This window comes from Mytilus galloprovincialis, chromosome 4 (genome assembly GCF_965363235.1).
Source record: "Mytilus galloprovincialis chromosome 4, xbMytGall1.hap1.1, whole genome shotgun sequence".
Classification (NCBI taxonomy): Eukaryota; Metazoa; Mollusca; class Bivalvia; order Mytilida; family Mytilidae; genus Mytilus; species Mytilus galloprovincialis.
The window spans coordinates 13,444,929-13,463,618 of NC_134841.1; the positions used below are offsets into that span (position 1 = coordinate 13,444,929).

Sequence of the window (18,690 nt, forward strand, 5' to 3'; positions counted from 1 at the left end):
GCTAGAATTGCACAATGTTAAATCAATATTATGTCACGATAAGTTAACCATACAATATGCTCACTAGAAATTACACGACGTACAGTTGAAAGTACGTGCTGTTGAGCTAGGATTGCACAATGTTATATCATTATTATGTCACGATAGGCTAATCAAACATTATTTTGACATGAAACGACACGAAGGTGGAAAAACGGTCCACTGATGTTGGATCTAAGGTATCTTGCAAATAGTTCCGCATATGCGTAGTAGTTATATGATATAAAAAGAGAATATATCTTTCTTTCTTTCTTGTGTATTAGCTTCCTATCTAAGGAGCACCCCGCAATGGGTAATTAGGAGTATTTACATTAGTGGGTTAATTAAAGATTTATTTTATATTTTTAAAAGTTAATTACAATAGGGTTAAAAAGTAAAAAAAAACAAAAAAAGGTAAAAATAATCGATAAAATTAATAATGTAAAAAAGGGCCAGTAGACGTGCTCTGTACATATGGTGGAGAGGTTAACATGGTTAAGAGATAAAAATACAAATAAATTTGGGATGGAAAAATATTCACAGGATTAGAAAAATAAAATGTACATGTTTGGAGGCATAAAATCTAAAACCCAACTTGTCCATCATAAGTAAAAAAGTAAAAATTGCTTAGGTACAAAAGTTACTAAAGTACATTGTCTATACTAATCATTCCTAGCATTCACATACTTCCATTTGAATTTCACTTGTTTTCTAAGTTCTTAAGAAGCTGTAAGCGGCAGATATGTATTTTGTAACAGAAGTCTCTAGTCAGTGACTCGACATTCATCTTCTGGGTTTTACTGAGGTTTTGCATACTGTGGAAAACTGAGAAATCTAGCAAAAGTGCTACAATGTTTTGGTTAATGTTAAAAAGTTGTTCCCATCCTTTGCAACCTATGATATTTGTGACCAGGATTTTGAGAGGAAGGAAATACTTCATACGAGTTTCCCTTAAAGCTGGACAGAATGTTAAGACATGCGTTAAATCTACACAGCAGGCATATATTCAAAATACATTATTTTACTTTCTTTTTACACTGTAACAGTACGGTCCATGTAATATTATCATTTCAAAATTTGAAAAAGTTTTGAAATTTTGAAATTTTCACCAAATTATTAAAATTCTAAATATCGTTTTTAGATTTGATAGTTTAGATATTTGATCAACTTAAAGTACTCTTAACGTGCAGTTTTTGATTATTACGCTTTTGGAAAGTTTGATTTTTGAAAGTTTTTGATGAAGATATCAACATTAGAAAATGGGCGAAAAGAGGGGTACCTGTAAACTGCAAAACGGAATAAAAGCGGAACGAAACGAAACAAAATGAAATGAAGAGCTACGGTTACTTCAAAGTTAATGTATAAAATAAGTCAAAAGGAAGGCAATTGTAAGCGGTGAAAAATTTGGTAACAAAATAGATGTTTCTTAAAATCGGATAATTCGTGTTAAAACAAGAAGCACAGCTTCGATTATGATCATCCTTAATTAGGAATAAAACGCACAAAATAATTTTCAATTGCAAAATAAACAATTTAAAGAAGAAGTGTTTTTTTAAAACAAATTGAACATTAACATGAGATAACAGTATCCTGAAATGTGTTAAGGTTTTGTAAATATGGATTTTATTTATTTAAACCGATTCTCTTTAAAAAAAAAAAAATCTCTTATATAAGCTGAGCGTTTAAAATAATATTTCAGAACTATTTTGTTTCCACAGCGCCCAACATTTAGGAGTAACAGTGAAAACTCGCTGTAGGTTAAACAGATTTATACAAGGTTGATTATAATAATAATAATAATAATAATATCTTTATTTAAAGAGAGTGGCTCATTTGGATTAAACCAATTTTCAATAAGGCTCTCTACATGCATACAATGTTAACAATATGAATAAAAAATAATTAATCTACTGTTACACACATGTAAACAATAGGCGTATATAAAGTAATATAACAACAACAACAAAAACAACTATGGTATACATTGTGTCTTAACTTATAAATTCAACACTTTTAAAAATAAAATGACTTGTAAGAGTTTTTGAATGCAGATATACTTTTTGATTTTTTAATTTCACTGGACAGTGAATTCCACACTTTTGGACCACTAAAAGAAAAACTTGATTTGTATAATTCTGTATTTGATTTAGGGACAATAAAATTATCCGATGATGAAAGTCGAGTATTGTACGATTGTTTACTACTTGTAGGCACAATAAGATTGGATAAATATTTTGGTGCCAGTTGGTGTTTTGATTTATACATTAATAATGATTTGTGGTAAAATATTCTCTTAGTAACAGGAATAATTCCAGATTCCTTAAATAGTTCAATAGATGGTTTTCGAATATCGTGTTCGTTTAAAATAATTCTAGCTGCCCTTTTTTGCAATTTTAGTAAACTGTCAACTAAAAACTTGTTACAGTTTCCCCATACTGAACAACAGTAATCCAAATGTGGAAGAATATACGCATTGTAAAATAGAATTCGTGCATTGTGATTCAAGTATTTCTTGATTCTTTTTAATAAAGCTAATGAAGAATTAACTTTTTTGATTATATGATTAATTTGATCATACCAAGAAAGAGTTTTGTCAACAAAAATACCCAGGACTTTTTCACAGTGACTTTCATTAATCTTTTGGCCATTAATGGATACATTTAATGTGTCATTACACATTACAGACAGTTTTTGTTTTGAACCTATACACATTGTCTTAGTTTTTGACACATTAACTAACATTTTGTTTTCATCAACCCATTGACAAATATTTTCTAATACAACATTGAGTGTCTGACTTATATACCTTTTGTCTTTTCCAATTACAGAAATAGTGCTATCATCAGCAAAAAGATCAAGATTATGATTAGGATTACACAAAGGCAAATCATTAATAAATATTAAGAATAATATAGGACCTAAAACGGACCCTTGAGGTACACCTGCTTTTAATGTAGATACGTCTGAAAAAGTATTTGAAATTGATACGACTTGATGTCTATCAGCTAAATACGAAGTAAACCAATGAATTGAATTACAAGAACATTTATATTTTTGTAATTTTTGAAGGAGCAGTTTGTGATTTAGAAGATCAAAAGCTTTACACAGATCTAAAAATACTGCCCCTACTAAATTTCCTTCATCAACGGCTTTTAACCATTTATCTAACAAAGAAGTCATAGCAGTTTGACAGGAATGGTTTGCACGAAAGCCTGATTGCATGACATACAATAGATTATATTTGTTTAGAAAATTCATGAAATGAGTTTTTACGTGTCGCTCAAGGATCTTAGATAGTAATGGTAAAATTGCAATAGGTCTGTAATTAAAAACATCATTTTTTGAACCTTTATTTTTAAAAACTGGTAGAACTTTAGCCAGTTTGAATAACGATGGGTATACTGATTTTCTTATGCTTAAATTAAAAATGTGGCATAATGGAACTGAAATTAGGTGTGATGACATTTTTAAAAACTTTGCACTGATATTATCAAGACCTGTTGCTTTTTTCTCATCAAGTGTGATTAATTGATGGAGAACAAATTCATTAGTTATTTGTGGTATGGTAAAAAAGACATTTTCTGGTACACGACATGAAATATAATTATCAAGTTTTCCAGAACAACTGGTGCTTGAGTTTGAATTAAGATTAACATTTTCAGTAATATTTGTAAAATAATTATTGAAAGTATCAGCAATGCTTTTAGGGTCTGTAATTGGTTTATTACTACAGTCATTTAAGATTGCATGGTTATGATGATTTTCACTACCATTTACATTATGCAAGTGTTTCCATAATTTGCTACTATTTCCTTTTTCTTGTTCTAATACTTCAGTATAAAAATTTTGTTTTGAATTTTCTATGAGGTATTTAACCTTATTTCTCCAAAATTTATAGTTATATGTGTCTTTTTTCTTATGATAATAATCACGTTTTTTCATGCCCTCCTTAATTTCATCATTTATCCACTGATTTTGATAAACATGTTTAACTCGCTTTTTAATGAGAGGAGCATGATGATTTAAAACTTCAGTAAAAATATTTATAAAACTTAGTAGCGCTTCATCAGAATCATCTAGTATACTGTCAAAGGGACACTGAGATAAATGGTGAATAAAATCAGTCTCGTTAAAATATTTTGTAGATCTATAAGTTATATAATCATGAATTTGCTTTTTCGTTTTGAACCCTCTTTTATGAGAAATACATACTGGATAGTGATCACTGATTGAATATTTTGGAACTGCAATATAATTAATATTTTCTGGCAGATTACAATACACATGGTCAATTAAAGTAGATGAAGTTTTAGTTACTCTGGTAGGTTCTGTAACCATTTGACTCATGTTGAAAATATTTTTGATGTGTGACCACTTAGCATGTTTTTTTACTTGACATTATATCAATATTAAAATCTCCCATAATAATAGTTTCCTTTTCTTCAGTGTCAACTTTTAACATCATGGTTTCAAACTTAGTAACCCAGTCAGCATTACTGTTAGGTGGTCTATATACATAACCTAGTAAAATAGGCTTTTGATGAATATTAATAACTTCTATCCACATTGACTCAATTTCTTGCATTTCCAAATCGTTCCTTCTAAGCGTATTTATTTGTTTTGAAGTATAAAGTAAAAGCCCACCCCCAGATTTATCAATTCTGTCTTTTCTATGTAAATTGTACCCTAGAATATTGATCTCTTTATTTTTGACACTACTTGACAAAAATGTTTCACTCAAACATAAAATATGCGTGTTTGATTTTGAATCCGAAATTAAGTATTGTATTTCGGCAAATTTTGGTAAAACATGGTTTATATTTAAGTGACAAATGTTAAGGGATTTGTGTGGGAATATAAAAGGATTGATCTGGGTATACTTGTAGCATTCTGATTTTTGCTCAAGAAGAAAAATAGCAATACACACATATACAATGAGAATAACTATAGAATGATATAAAATACAATCTCGTGCTTGACTTGAGCAGAATTCAAAAGTTTCTTCTAATTCCAGACGTTTGGACGAAATGAATGTGGATGTTGATAATATTGATATATGTTTATATTTTCTTCTGCACTTTTGACATGGTCTTGGTTTGTTTTCCAAAATGCCGTCAAAGGGTAGTGGCTTGCCTGAATAAGAGATGTTTGATAGTGAAAACGTGCTCTTACTCTAAGATCATTTATGATTAATAAGCATTCATGACACACAAGAAATCTGACACACCAATAATTGCCATTTCTGACGCGAAATATGCAATGTCATTTATCCGTTCATCATCCTTTTTTCTCATGCGTTTATCGTAAAAATGGGGAGGGGTGTAATTTGTTTCATATCTTTTTTTCTTAAAATTTTATATTTTTCTATTGATTCATATTTCGTATTTGTATTTTAAAGCAAACCAGATGTTCTGCAGGGCGCAGCTTCATACGACCGCAGAGGTCGAACCCTGCACAGTTGGGGCAAGTATGGAGTCCGACACAACATTTAAGCTTGATCGATACAGCGCTGAATTTGGATTGTGATTAAATAGTTGACACAACATAGGTTTCTGACACAGAATGAATGTGGTCTAAGAACTTAAACTTTTCAAATTAGACATTTACCTATTATGTTCCAATGTCCAAAATCTAAATACATGGTTAGATTCAGCATATATCATAGAACCCCAAGAATTCAATTTTTGATGAAATCAAATAATGTTCAATTTTAGACCCTTTATACCTCAATGTGGACCAATTTGATAACTGGGCCCAAATATTAAAAATCTGAATACATGGTTAGATTCAGCATATTGAAGAACCCCATATATTCAATTTTTGTTGAAATCAAACAAAGTTTAATTTTTGACCCTTTGGACCTTAATGTAGACTCCGGGTGCGGGAATTTCTCACTACATTGAAGACTTGTTGGTGACCTTCTGTTGTAGTGTTGTTTTTTCTATGGTCGGGTTGTTGTCTCTTTGGCACATTCCCCATTTCCATTCTCAATTTTATTATCAATTTGAAAACGGGACAATACTGTGCAATTGAATATTTCTTGCTATTGCACAAAACTGTGCAATTGAAAATTTCTTGCTATTGCACAATATCGTGCAATTAGATATTTCTTGCTATTGCGCAATACTGCGCAATTGCAGATTTCTTGCTATTGCACAATACTGTGCAATTGAAGATTTCTTGCTATTGCGTAATACTGTGCAATTGAAAATTTCTTGCTATTGCGCAATACTTAATATAATAATTTTGGACCCCGATTTTGACCAACTTGAAAACTTGGCCCATAATAAAAAATCTAAGTACATGTTTAGATTCAGCATATCAAAGAACCACAATAATTTAATTTTTGTTAAAATCAAGCTAAGTTTAATATTGGACCCTTTGGACCTTAATGTAGACCAATTTGAAAACAGGACCAAAAATTAAGAATCTGAATACACGGTTAGATTTGGCATATCAATATCTCTATTATACCACAATTGTATTTATGTTCATGTATATCCATACTCTCCTTAAGGAGGATAATAAATATATATAAATATATACATGTATATATAATTCATTTTTTGATGAAATCAAACAAAGTTTAATTTTTGACATTTTTTGCCCCTAATTCGTTGGTATCAAAACCCCCAAAATCAATTCAAACCTTCCTTTTGTGGTCATAAACCTTGTGCTAAAATTTCATAGATTTCTATTAACTTATACTGAAGTTTTTGTGCAAAAACCAAGAAAAATGCTTATTTGGGACCTGTTTTTGGCCTCTAATTCCTAAACTGTTGAGACTAAAACTTACAAAATCAATCCCAAGCTTTTTTTTGTGGTCATAGACCTTATGTCAAAATTTCATAGAATTCTGTTTACGTATACTAAAGTTTTTGTGCGAAAAAAAAAATGCTTATTTTGGCCCTTTTTGGCCTCTAATTCCTAAACTGTTGGGACCAAAACACACAAAATCAATCCTAACTTTCCTTTCATTTCCATATTTTTTTTTAAATTTCATAGATTTCTTTTTACTTTTACTAAAGTTAGAGTGCGAAAACCAAATGTCGTCGGACGACGCCGACGCCGACGACGACGACGACGCCAACGTGATACCAATATACGACGAAAAAAAATTTCAATTTTTGCGGTCGTATGAAAATACTGATATATCAGGAGATACACACCGGATATTATGTGTAAATTATTAAATAAAGTATTGTGCAATAGCAGGAAATATTCAATTGCATATTATTGCGCTTTAGCATAGTATTGCGCTAAAGCATATAATTGCGCTATAGCATAGTATTGCGCTATAGCATAGTATTGCGCTACATCATAGTATTGCGCATTAGCAAGAACTCTTCAATTGCACCGAATTGCGCAATAGCATTTACAGGGGGCGGATCCAGCCGGTTCCAAACCCATGACAAAAAGGGGGGGTCCAACTATATGTCCACATTTAAATGCATTGATCGTCCAAAAAAAGGTGGGTTCCAACCCCCGGAACCCTCCCCCTGGATCTGCCACATCCAAAACATCTTCATTTTAAATCTATTGTGCAATAGCTCAATATTGGACCAGGAAGAAATCTTGGATTGCACATTGCGTAATAGCAAAACAAAAAATCGATTGGAATTGAATACAAATATTTAAACCCATTTCAAATTTTAAAGATCTTTCACCACATTTATTATGTGTCAGAAACCTATATTATGTCAAAAGTTTGATCACAATCCAATTTCAGACTGTATCAAGCTTAAATAATGTGTCGAAACTTGCACCAACTGTTCAGGGTTCGACCACTGCGGTCGAATCAGGCTCAGCTCAGCGAAGTATTTTATTTAGTTATTGTAGCACAATCAACCTTGAGCAAAGTACAAATACGCATCTATGTCCAGTCAGAATGGGGCGTGTAAAGAGAGTCAGTGCCACGATCTCTGCACAATGAATTTTGCCATTTTGGCCACACACCAATTGTGCTCTCGAAAAACCAGGACAATGTAAAACGTTGAATTTTAAGTAAAGCATTTACCTACGGAACGCTCAAAATATTGGAATATTTGAAAGCAAAGTAAATATAAGAACCAAAACAATTTAAGAGATGTTTGACCAAATGGAAAGTTGAAATATCAAATTCCAACTAAGTAGATATAAGAAGATGTGGTATGAGTGTCAATGTGAAAACTCTCCATCACAATCACAATTTGTAAATGTATACCATTATAGGTCAAAGTATGGTTGACAAAGTTAACGCGGAGCCTTTTCTTAGACAGATTAGGACCACTTTGCCCAAGGGAGTTGAAACCCATTTTTGTTTTAGTAAAACGACTTATTCTAAATTATTGATTGATGGTTGCCAGTGGCAAATATTACATGTATGTTCAAGATTATAACAAATTAACATGATATACAACAGGTAGAATAGGTAAGAGTCGTATATGCCACTGGAAAAATGATGATATATTGAATAGGGACAGAAATCTTTCCTTGCAACGGGTCACTGCAGGGGTTCTTAACGTGAGGAGTACTTGGCCTGAAATTTGATTGTTGTGCGATAACTTAAAAATGGACAAATGACAAACACGGAACTAGCAAAAAACATCTGGTTCCCCTTATTGGCTTAACAGTGAAAGTCCGTCAGAAGGGGACCATAAATTGCTGACCAGTGTTAAGAGAGAGCCAAATCTCTTGCACGTAAAAGTCACCCTTGTAGATCTCGGAAAAGAGCATGGCAATGCCGCTACAAGGTAGCCGACTCGCATCCGCAAAGTGGAAAGGGGTTAAATATAAACTTGTTTAAAATTTCAATTTTCAAAATGCCGACACCTACAAATAAATAGATTGGAGCTTAATGTACAGCGGCAACTATTACAAAGATTTGCAAGCTGAACAATATTTATGGTAAACGTTTATATATATGAATGTATTGAGCTTTAAAATAAAACCAGAACGATTAGTTGAATGGTAACGTTTACTTTATTTGGCCTTTTTGATTATATTTCATTTGGTATTTTTAATTTTATTTGTTTCGAGCGTGACTGGTTAGTTTTTTTGTAGACGAAACGCGAGGCTGCTGCAAATACAAAATTTCCAACCTGGCGTCTATCTATATGATAGGTTTATTTACATATATTAAAACAGTTTCCTGGCACCAAGCTACTAATATTTGATCTTTTAGTTACTTTAAGCGGCTAACACTGTAAAACAGATATCAACAACCTCCAACATTCACGGCTAGCACTACGTTCATAGCGACACCATAGATTAAAAATTTCTTCCGTATCAATACTTTGAACTGAAATCAATGATACAAGGCAATATATTATCAATATGCAATCGATAAAAAAAATTGATAACAAAATGTTAAAAATTGCATGAGACCGAAACGCTTTTTCTTGATCTACCCTTTCAGGAACGTCCAAAGCCGAATATTTGAAAACGAAGGTAATCGTTTAAAATCATGTACTTGAATTTCGATAATTTCATTTGCCGACATGATTGCATATATAGTAAAAAGTTATAAAGCAAAAAAAAAAATTGAAATCAAGTATAGAGCAATTTTATTGGTTACAGTTCAATTGAAAATATATATACATGCTCAACCCTACCATACTACTCGGCCTATTGAGAGTTATCCAGTTTTTACTGTTTTTCTTAAATGAGGAGAGAATAGTTCTGAGTTATATATCTGAAACCTTAAGCTTATAGAGACTTTTTTAAACAATAATTAACTTTTTCGATGCAGGTTTAATAAGCTTACAACTGCCTGCCTCTGGTCTCATTCTATACATAAACTTTTAAGTAACTGTTCATTTCATTTTGTTTCGTTTTGTTTCCGTAGCTAACAGGTGCCCCGCTTTTGCGGCCCCTTTTTAATTTTGAAACTTTAAAAAATCAAACTTTAAAAAAGGCGAAATAATCAAAACTTTACGTTAAGTTTAGTACTTTTAAAGATTAATCAAAAATCTAAACTATAAAATCTAAAAACGATATTAATAATTTAAAAATTTCAAGTATTTGTTGAAAATTTAACTTGAAAAATTCAAAACTTTTTAAATTCCAAAATTCTACAATTGGAAAACTTTTCACTATTTTAAAATGATATACGGACCGTACTGTAACAGTGTAAATACAAACTAGAATAATTTATTTTTAATTCATTCTCTTTTTATATCATATAACTACTACGCATATGCGGCACTATTTGCAAGATACCTCAGGTCCTACATCAGTGGTCCTTTTTTCCACCTTCGTGTCGTTTCGTGTCAAAATAATGTTAAATAAGCCTATCATGACATAATTATGATATAACATTGTGCAATCCTAGCTCAACAACACGTAATTTCAACTGTACGTCGTGTAATTTCTAGTGAGCATATTGCATTGGTAGCTTATCATGACATAATACTGATTTAACATTGTGCAATCCTAGCTCAACAACACGTACTTTCAACTGTACGTCGTTTAATTTCTAGTGAGCATATTGGATGGTTAGCTTATCGTGACATAATATTGATTTAACATTGTGCAATCCTAGCTCAACAACACGTACTTTCAACTGTACGTCGTGTAATATCTAGTGAGAATATTGTATGGTTAGCTTATCGTGGCATAATACTGATTTAACATTGTGCAATCCTAGCTCAACAACACGTACTTTCAACTGTACGTCGTGTAATTTCTAGTGAGCATATTGTATGGTTAGCTTATCGTGACATAATATTGATTTAACATTGTGCAATCCTAGCTCAACAACACGTACTTTCAACTGTACGTCGTGTTATATCTAATGAGAATATTGAATGGTTAGCTTATCGTGACATAATACTGATTCAACATTGTGCAATCCTAGCTCAACAACACGTACTTTCAATTGTACGTCGTGTAAATTCTAGTGAGAATATTGTATGGTTAGCTTATCGTGACATAATACTGATTTAACATTGTGCAATCCTAGCTCAACAACACGTACTTTCAATTGTACGTCGTGTAATTTCTAGTGAGAATATTGTATGGTTAGCTTATCGTGACATAATACTGATTTAACATTGTGCAATCCTAGCTCAACAACACGTACTTTCAATTGTACGTCGTGTAATTTCTAGTGAGAATATTGTATGGTTAGCTTATCGTGACATAATACTGATTTAACATTGTGCAATCCTAGCTCAACAACACGTACTTTCAACTGTACGTCGTGTAATTTCTAGTGAGCATATTGTATGGTTAGCTTATCGTGACATAATATTGATTTAACATTGTGCAATCCTAGCTCAACAACACGTACTTTCAACTGTACGTCGTGTAATTTCTAGTGAGCATATTGTATGGTTAGCTTATCGTGACATAATATTGATTTAACATTGTGCAATCCTAGCTCAACAACACGTACTTTCAACTGTACGTCGTGTTATATCTAATGAGAATATTGAATGGTTAGCTTATCGTGACATAATACTGATTCAACATTGTGCAATCCTAGCTCAACAACACGTACTTTCAACTGTACGTCGTGTAATTTCTAGTGAGCATATTGTATGGTTAGCTTATCGTGACATAATATTGATTTAACATTGTGCAATCCTAGCTCAACAACACGTACTTTCAACTGTACGTCGTGTAATATCTAGTGAGAATATTGTATGGTTAGCTTATCGTGACATAATACTGATTTAACATTGTGCAATCCTAGCTCAACAACACGTACTTTCAATTGTACGTCGTGTAATTTCTAGTGAGAATATTGTATGGTTAGCTTATCGTGACATAATACTGATTTAACATTGTGCAATCCTAGCTCAACAACACGTACTTTCAATTGTACGTCGTGTAATTTCTAGTGAGCATATTGTATGGTTAGCTTATCGTGACATAATACTGATTCAACATTGTGCCATCCTAGCTCAACAACACGTACTTTCAATTGTACGTCGTGTAATTTCTAGTGAGCATATTGCATTGGTAGCTTATCGTGACATAATACTGATTTAACATTGTGCAATCCTAGCTCAACAACACGTACTTTCAACTGTACGTCGTGTTATATCTAGTGAGAATATTGTATGGTTAGCTTATCGTGACATAATACTGATTTAACATTGTGCAATCCTAGCTCAACAACACGTACTTTCAATTGTACGTCGTGTAATTTCTAGTGAGCATATTGTATGGTTAGCTTATCGTGACATAATACTGATTCAACATTGTGCCATCCTAGCTCAACAACACGTACTTTCAACTGTACGTCGTGTAATTTCTAGTGATCATATTGGATGGTTAGCTTATCGTGACATAATATTGATTTGACATTGTGCAATCCCAGCTCAACAACACGTACTTTCAACTGTACGTCGTGTTATATCTAGTGAGAATATTGTATGGTTAGCTTATCATGACATAATACTGATTTAACTTTGTGCAATCCTAGCTCAACACCACGTACTTTCAACTGTACGTCGTGTAATATCTAGTGAAAATATTGTATGGTTAGCTTATCATGGCATTAAAGTAATCTAACAGTATGCTAGTTTAGCTTTACAAAGTGTAGTTTAAAGTCTACATACATTATGATAAACCTATCGTGACATAATAATGATATAACGTAGTGATATCTAAGCTTTACATTTATAAATAATAAGTCAACATCATGAAGTTCAACTTTTCGTTTCATTTGTTATCCTAACAACCGAAGAATACGTCTAAACATTATACAGTATCAAGTTAACATCGTATAATGTCAACTTAACAACATGTAGTTTCAACTCAACGTTGCGTGTTATAAGCATATCACCATAAAGCCGTGGCTTACCACGATGATTTCCCAACATCAACACTTGAAGTTGCAAGTCAACACAACGCAGATTCAACTTAGCATTTTATTATTTAAAGTTTTCATTTTGATGATTTAATTCATCATCACGCTGTATTAACTTTACAATGGAAGCTTCAGCATAACGTTATGTAAATCTCTAATATATGACAGCTGAGGCTTTCCATACGTTTTGATGCATATATCTTTCTTACTATTGTATTGGTTCATATTTACATAAAGAATGTTTTAGCTATCAAAAATTGAAACAGAAACGTTTTATAGTAGCATAGGAGTTCATCAAAGTTTCCATCAAGCAACTTGTTATTTTGCAAATGTCGGAGCCCCGCTTGACAGTCTCCCGAATGACCAATTTATTAGAAAACCGTACATTTCCGTTCCCACACTGTGAACTCCAGACCTCAATGTTTTAGAAACATGTTTCCATTTGGAGTCATGTTCTGACAGAAATCTTTTTACCCACATAATACGAAAGGATAACAGCTGTATTTTAAAACTTGGGGCTTTCAATCCCCCTCGCTAATATACCATTCTATAAAAACCAATGTATGTCACGTTGTATTTTAAATACATAAGATATTGGTACATGTGTAGATAAAATGACATAAATAAAATTTGTTATTGCGAGTAGATTAAGAATTTTAATTTAAACGATTAATAAAAGGTTTCTGATCTTCCATATTTATCTATTGAATCCATTTTTCTAAGGATGTATCTAAATTAGAACAAACCATTTCTTCAAAGGCATTGAGTTTAAAACTAGAGTTTGAAATTCATCTATCCATCTAATAGGCAAGGAACATTCTTTTTTAAATTGATGTCTTACAATCCATGTTGCTTCGGTTTTCGAATAATTGACTTTTAACGCTGAACATTTCTCAAAATCTTTTAAGGTTGCACTTTGTTACTACAGCTGATTCTCAAAACACGCCTCTTTTGGGGAGATGAATTTTGTTTACATACTGGTTCCCAGTTATGATCTCTATGTTTCATCTCCTAGAGGGAATCTCACAAGTAAATATACATAATTTTATGCATATTGTTTATATTGAAATCTGTGGTAATCCTACAGTCAAGGTAGGGGTAGTTAAGAAATAAAGTGTTGGTTTAAACTCAATGAAGTTTGAAACATATAAACGTTGAAAATATACCAGACAGCCCTATATTTTAACTATATTTAAATTTTGAAAACAATAGTAGTGCACATGTACTTTCAATTCTAGAATATGACTTTTTGTCGAGCCTGCGGCTTTTGACGCAGAAAGCTCGACATAGGGATAGTAATCCGGCGGCGTTATGCTCGTTAACTTCTTAAAAAGTTTATATCTTAGAAGTTCGGAAATCTGGATGCTACATACTTTTTATATAGATGCCTTATGTTACGAAGTTTCCGTCTGTCAAAAGACCAATGATCTTGACCACATTTTCATGGTTAAGTAACTACTTTGAAAACAAGGTTGAGATTTTTTGTAATGTTAATATATCTCTTAAAATGACTAATATGCTACCTATATTTGATATGTGTGTACCTTGCAAGGTCGTCATGCCTTGCAGACAGTTTTCACTTGACCTTGACGTCATTTCATGGATCAGTGAACAAGGTAATATGTTGGTGGGCAAGTCCATATCGCGGATACTATAAGCAATAGGTCTAGTATATTTGGCGAATGGAAGGGTTTTAAGGTGTACATGTCCAACTAGCAAGTGTCATCTGACCTTGACCTCTTGTTCGTGGTTCAGTGGTTATTAGTTACGTTTTTTTGTGCTTTGGTCTGTTTTTCTTATACTGCAATAGGTCTACTATATTTGGTGTATGGAATGATGGTTAGGTGTACATGTCCAACTGGCAGGTGTCATCTGACCGTAACCTCATTTTCATGGTTCATTGCTCAGTGTTATGTTTTTGTGTTTTGGTCTATATTTCTTAAACTGTAAGCAATAGGTCAACTTTTTAACAAACAGCAATTGTTAAGTCTGTTTCTTAGAAACTAGAAGCAACTATATTTAGTATATTGAATGATTGTAAGGTGTACATGTATTTTAATGGTTATAAATAAGGTGGGCGAGACATTTCAGCGTGATCACTTTCACACTTCTAAGTAAAAGTGGTACAGTACTAGTTTTAGCCGTAAAAGGAGTTCCTATTGGAAAATGCCAATTTTTTTCTATTCCTTCAAGAAAAATCTATAAAAAGTCGGCTTCAAATGAATAAATGAGTCCGCACAAAGGAGCACAGATGGTTCGCACGATAACGCCGATTGTTTTTTGTTAAAAAACATGTCATTTAAATACAATATATATGTTATCAATCAAGAAATCAGGAAATTAAGCGTCTTGATAATGTCAGTTTCAGAATTACTTGCTTGAATCAGACTGAAGATACTTGTATATACGTTAGCCATTATTTTTATGGATTAAAATTTGATAGATTCTTTTAATTTGTCTTTTCGTTTGGGATGTGGAATACTTAAGCTTGTGTAGAGGAAAGAAAAGTCAAAGGTGTCTTATCAACGGTCCTTTTCAAGGCCATCAATATTTTACAAAAAGATTCTACCTTTGTTGTACATTCGAGAAATTTTAGAATACAAATGTTTTTTCCTGAGGTATTTTCAAATGTTTACTTGTGTTTGTTATGTAAAAAAATATAGTACGTGTTCAAAAGCCCCTTCCACTGTTAGTTCGGTATAATAAATAAAGGCAACAGTAGTATACCGCTGTTCAAACTCATAAATCCATGGACAAAAAACAAAATCGGGGCAACAAACCAAAACCGAGGGAAACGCACCAAATATAAGAGGAGAACAACGACACAACACTACAATGTAACACACACAGAAACGGACCAAGCATCAGACAAAATCCCACGAGAATAACAAATAAAACAGCTGTGGTCCCTTAAATTCGATGAATATCCAAAATTGTCAACCCTAAAAAGTAATTTCACTTCGGGCTGCGCCATCAATTAAATAACCTTCGCGTGTTGACAATTTTGGATATTCACCTTTTAAACGGGCCATAATTGTAGATTATTATCAGAACGACAATGAATTAAAAAAAAATCTCATCGACATATAAAGTGTTGTGTTATTTACTTGATTCACCAAATATAATTGACACGTGTGTAAACCAAAAAATATCAATACACATTTATTTAAATTAAAGAAATAATTCAAATTCTGTAATTTCGTTGTAAATATAATTCATTTACACTTTACTGATACACATAATTGATATATGAAAAATAACAACATAGCCAATGTTATGCAGCGTATACGTATTTCGAAAACTCATTAAAACAGAATTGAAAACTACAACAATAATAAAGCCTACACAACTCAGTATCACTCATACCATGTTTGACGGAAAATTGTTTATCTAACAATATGGCAAATAAAAAAGTACATATGTAATCACACATCTGTAAATGTAATACCATTATCCATTGTTAAATCTTTTCGGAAGGAGAAATTCTATTTTTTTTTCAGATTACAATTTTTGACTTAAACAATGCAAAAAATGAGCAAATGGAAGATTTTGTAGTAAAAGCAATTATCAGAGTATGGTCATTGAAGGAAATACAAAGTAAGTCATATATATAAATACTTATCCTAAACGAGAGGCGTAAGCCTGTTATAATTCAACTACTATTGGGACGTCGATTTTGTACAAATGTTCTGAAATTATTCCTTTTTAAGTTAGATGATACAGAGTAAACTTTCAGATATTGGTAGACTTTTAAACACAGATGATGATAACATTTATTAGTACCTTTTAAGTATAACAAAGGGGATATGATGCGGGGTATTCGAAATATTTTTGCTTGTAGATGATAATGTTAGTAAATAACCATGAACTCTTGATAATGAAAGGCTTATCTTATAGTAAAGTATGAACAGGCTTATCTTAAAGTAAAGTATGAACTAGAAAAGTACCTTTTATTGCATTTAGATAAAAATGTTACAAAAAATTATGCTAAAATAAGAATAAGTAATAGTATGCTGGCTGTTGATCGTGGTAGATACAACAAAACAGCTTAAGAAAATAGAATATGTCCTTTATGCCATAAAGAGGTGGAAGATGAATTTCATTTTATAATAAAATGTCCAAAAAATTAATATAACTAGGATCAAAATGTTTAATGAAATTTCTAGTATTATCCCCAGATTTAATTCAATGAGTGAAGAAAACAAATTTGATTTTATATTTTCCTGTGAAGAATGTGATATTTTACTTATTATTGTTAACTACATATTAAGTGAAATGTATAATGAGAGAAACAATTATAATGTCATTATATAAACAGTGTAATTGACGTCTCAACTTATAATATTAAATATAAGCATAATATTTGAATTAATAATTTTAAAGAGGAGACATGCTGTCAAAAATAGTATTATAATTCAAATTAATAATCTATAAAAAAAAATTATCTTTAAATGCTACATGTTTGTAGTGTTTAATGTCTATCGTTTTGTAATTAATATGCCTGTCTGTCTGTTTGTTTTTGTTTTGTATTTTAGTAACAATCCTATTGTTTGGATTTTATACTAATAAAATTCCTATTCTTATTCTTATTCGATTTTTCTTCGTTATCTAAAAATAAACTACCCAAGTGCATTGAAAAAGAGGATCAAATATACTAAATGAGTATTCAAACTCAAAAGTTGAAATATAAGGCAACGCCATGGCTAAAATATTAAAAGACCAACAGTGCACAAAACACAAACAGATAGAGCAACACGTAATCCAACAAAAACTACGGTGGATCTCATATGTTCCGGAAGAATAAACATATCCTTCTCCACATATTATACCCGTCGTGTTGAGTTGGTACAAACCGGATGATAACAAAGATGCCATATACACAGAACTTTCTTAACTGTAAAAATGACAAGTCATATAATTATTCTAAAATGAACTTAAACTGTTCTAGTTTAGAATCATCAATACCAAGACTGTTCTAAGGTAGAACTTCATGATCTGTTTGATAGTAAAACTGTCCGAATTTACTTTTTGGGTTGAATAGCCACAATCTGATCTGGAGTAGAAAAGTTTTAAATGACGTAAATCCGAGTCATTCTCTGATTATGATTTCAAGCTCTTTAACATTTAGTTGTAAGTTTGGTTTTGATGTTTTAAGATTGTTGAATCAAATTCCTGCACTAAGCGCGCATAAAATGAAAACATACGTTCATTTGAATATAGCAGTTGTTATGAAATAATTCGTTTATATGTGTGTTGGTGTTTGTTTTTGGTGCACATCGGTGTTCTTGTTGTTTCCTTGTTTTCTTCTTATAATTGATATGTTTCCCTCGGTTTTTGTTTGTAAATCGGTTTTATTTTCTCTCAATCAATTTATGACTTTGGAAAACAGGCGTACTACTGTTGTCTTTATTCATAACAACAAATTACCCGTTTACAAGTATGATAATATTCTTTAGTATAGTGAGTGTTTGTAAAATATCATATCAAATATAAAAGTTTTATAATTTGTAATTACAAAATGTAGTTTGTTTATGTTATAAATGTTTGATATATTAGTGTTATAAGTAAGTGTTAGCGCGCACAAAACCTTAAAAATTATACTTAAACAGCACATGCACATGTATTTTTACATACTATTGTAACTAGCCATAAATGAACAAAACTGGTCTAGGGATGGAAATATTTGTCAGAAACTTTTGTAACGGTGCCTAGCGACCCTTGGCTTTTAGAGGTTGGTAACAAATAGCACTTCTGACAGAATTTTTGCTGATTGTAAAAGATATTTATCTGTCCTTATTTCGGCATTTCAAAATAGATGAAGTTATTTATAACGTAAATACTGCGGATTTATTTTTTTGTTTGATACTAATGTT

At 31.8% G+C, this 18,690-nt stretch overlaps 1 protein-coding gene across 1 annotated transcript in view; it reads left to right on the forward strand.

Moving 5' to 3' along the window:
- LOC143070976 (transient receptor potential cation channel subfamily M member 6-like) overlaps positions 1–18,690 on the forward strand; it is a 64,194-nt gene that overhangs the window by 15,047 nt on the left and 30,457 nt on the right. The window contains exon 4 of the mRNA XM_076245073.1: positions 16,318–16,414. Within this exon, the coding sequence (XP_076101188.1) occupies positions 16,318–16,414 (97 nt within the window). The remainder of the gene's footprint in view (positions 1–16,317; positions 16,415–18,690) is intronic.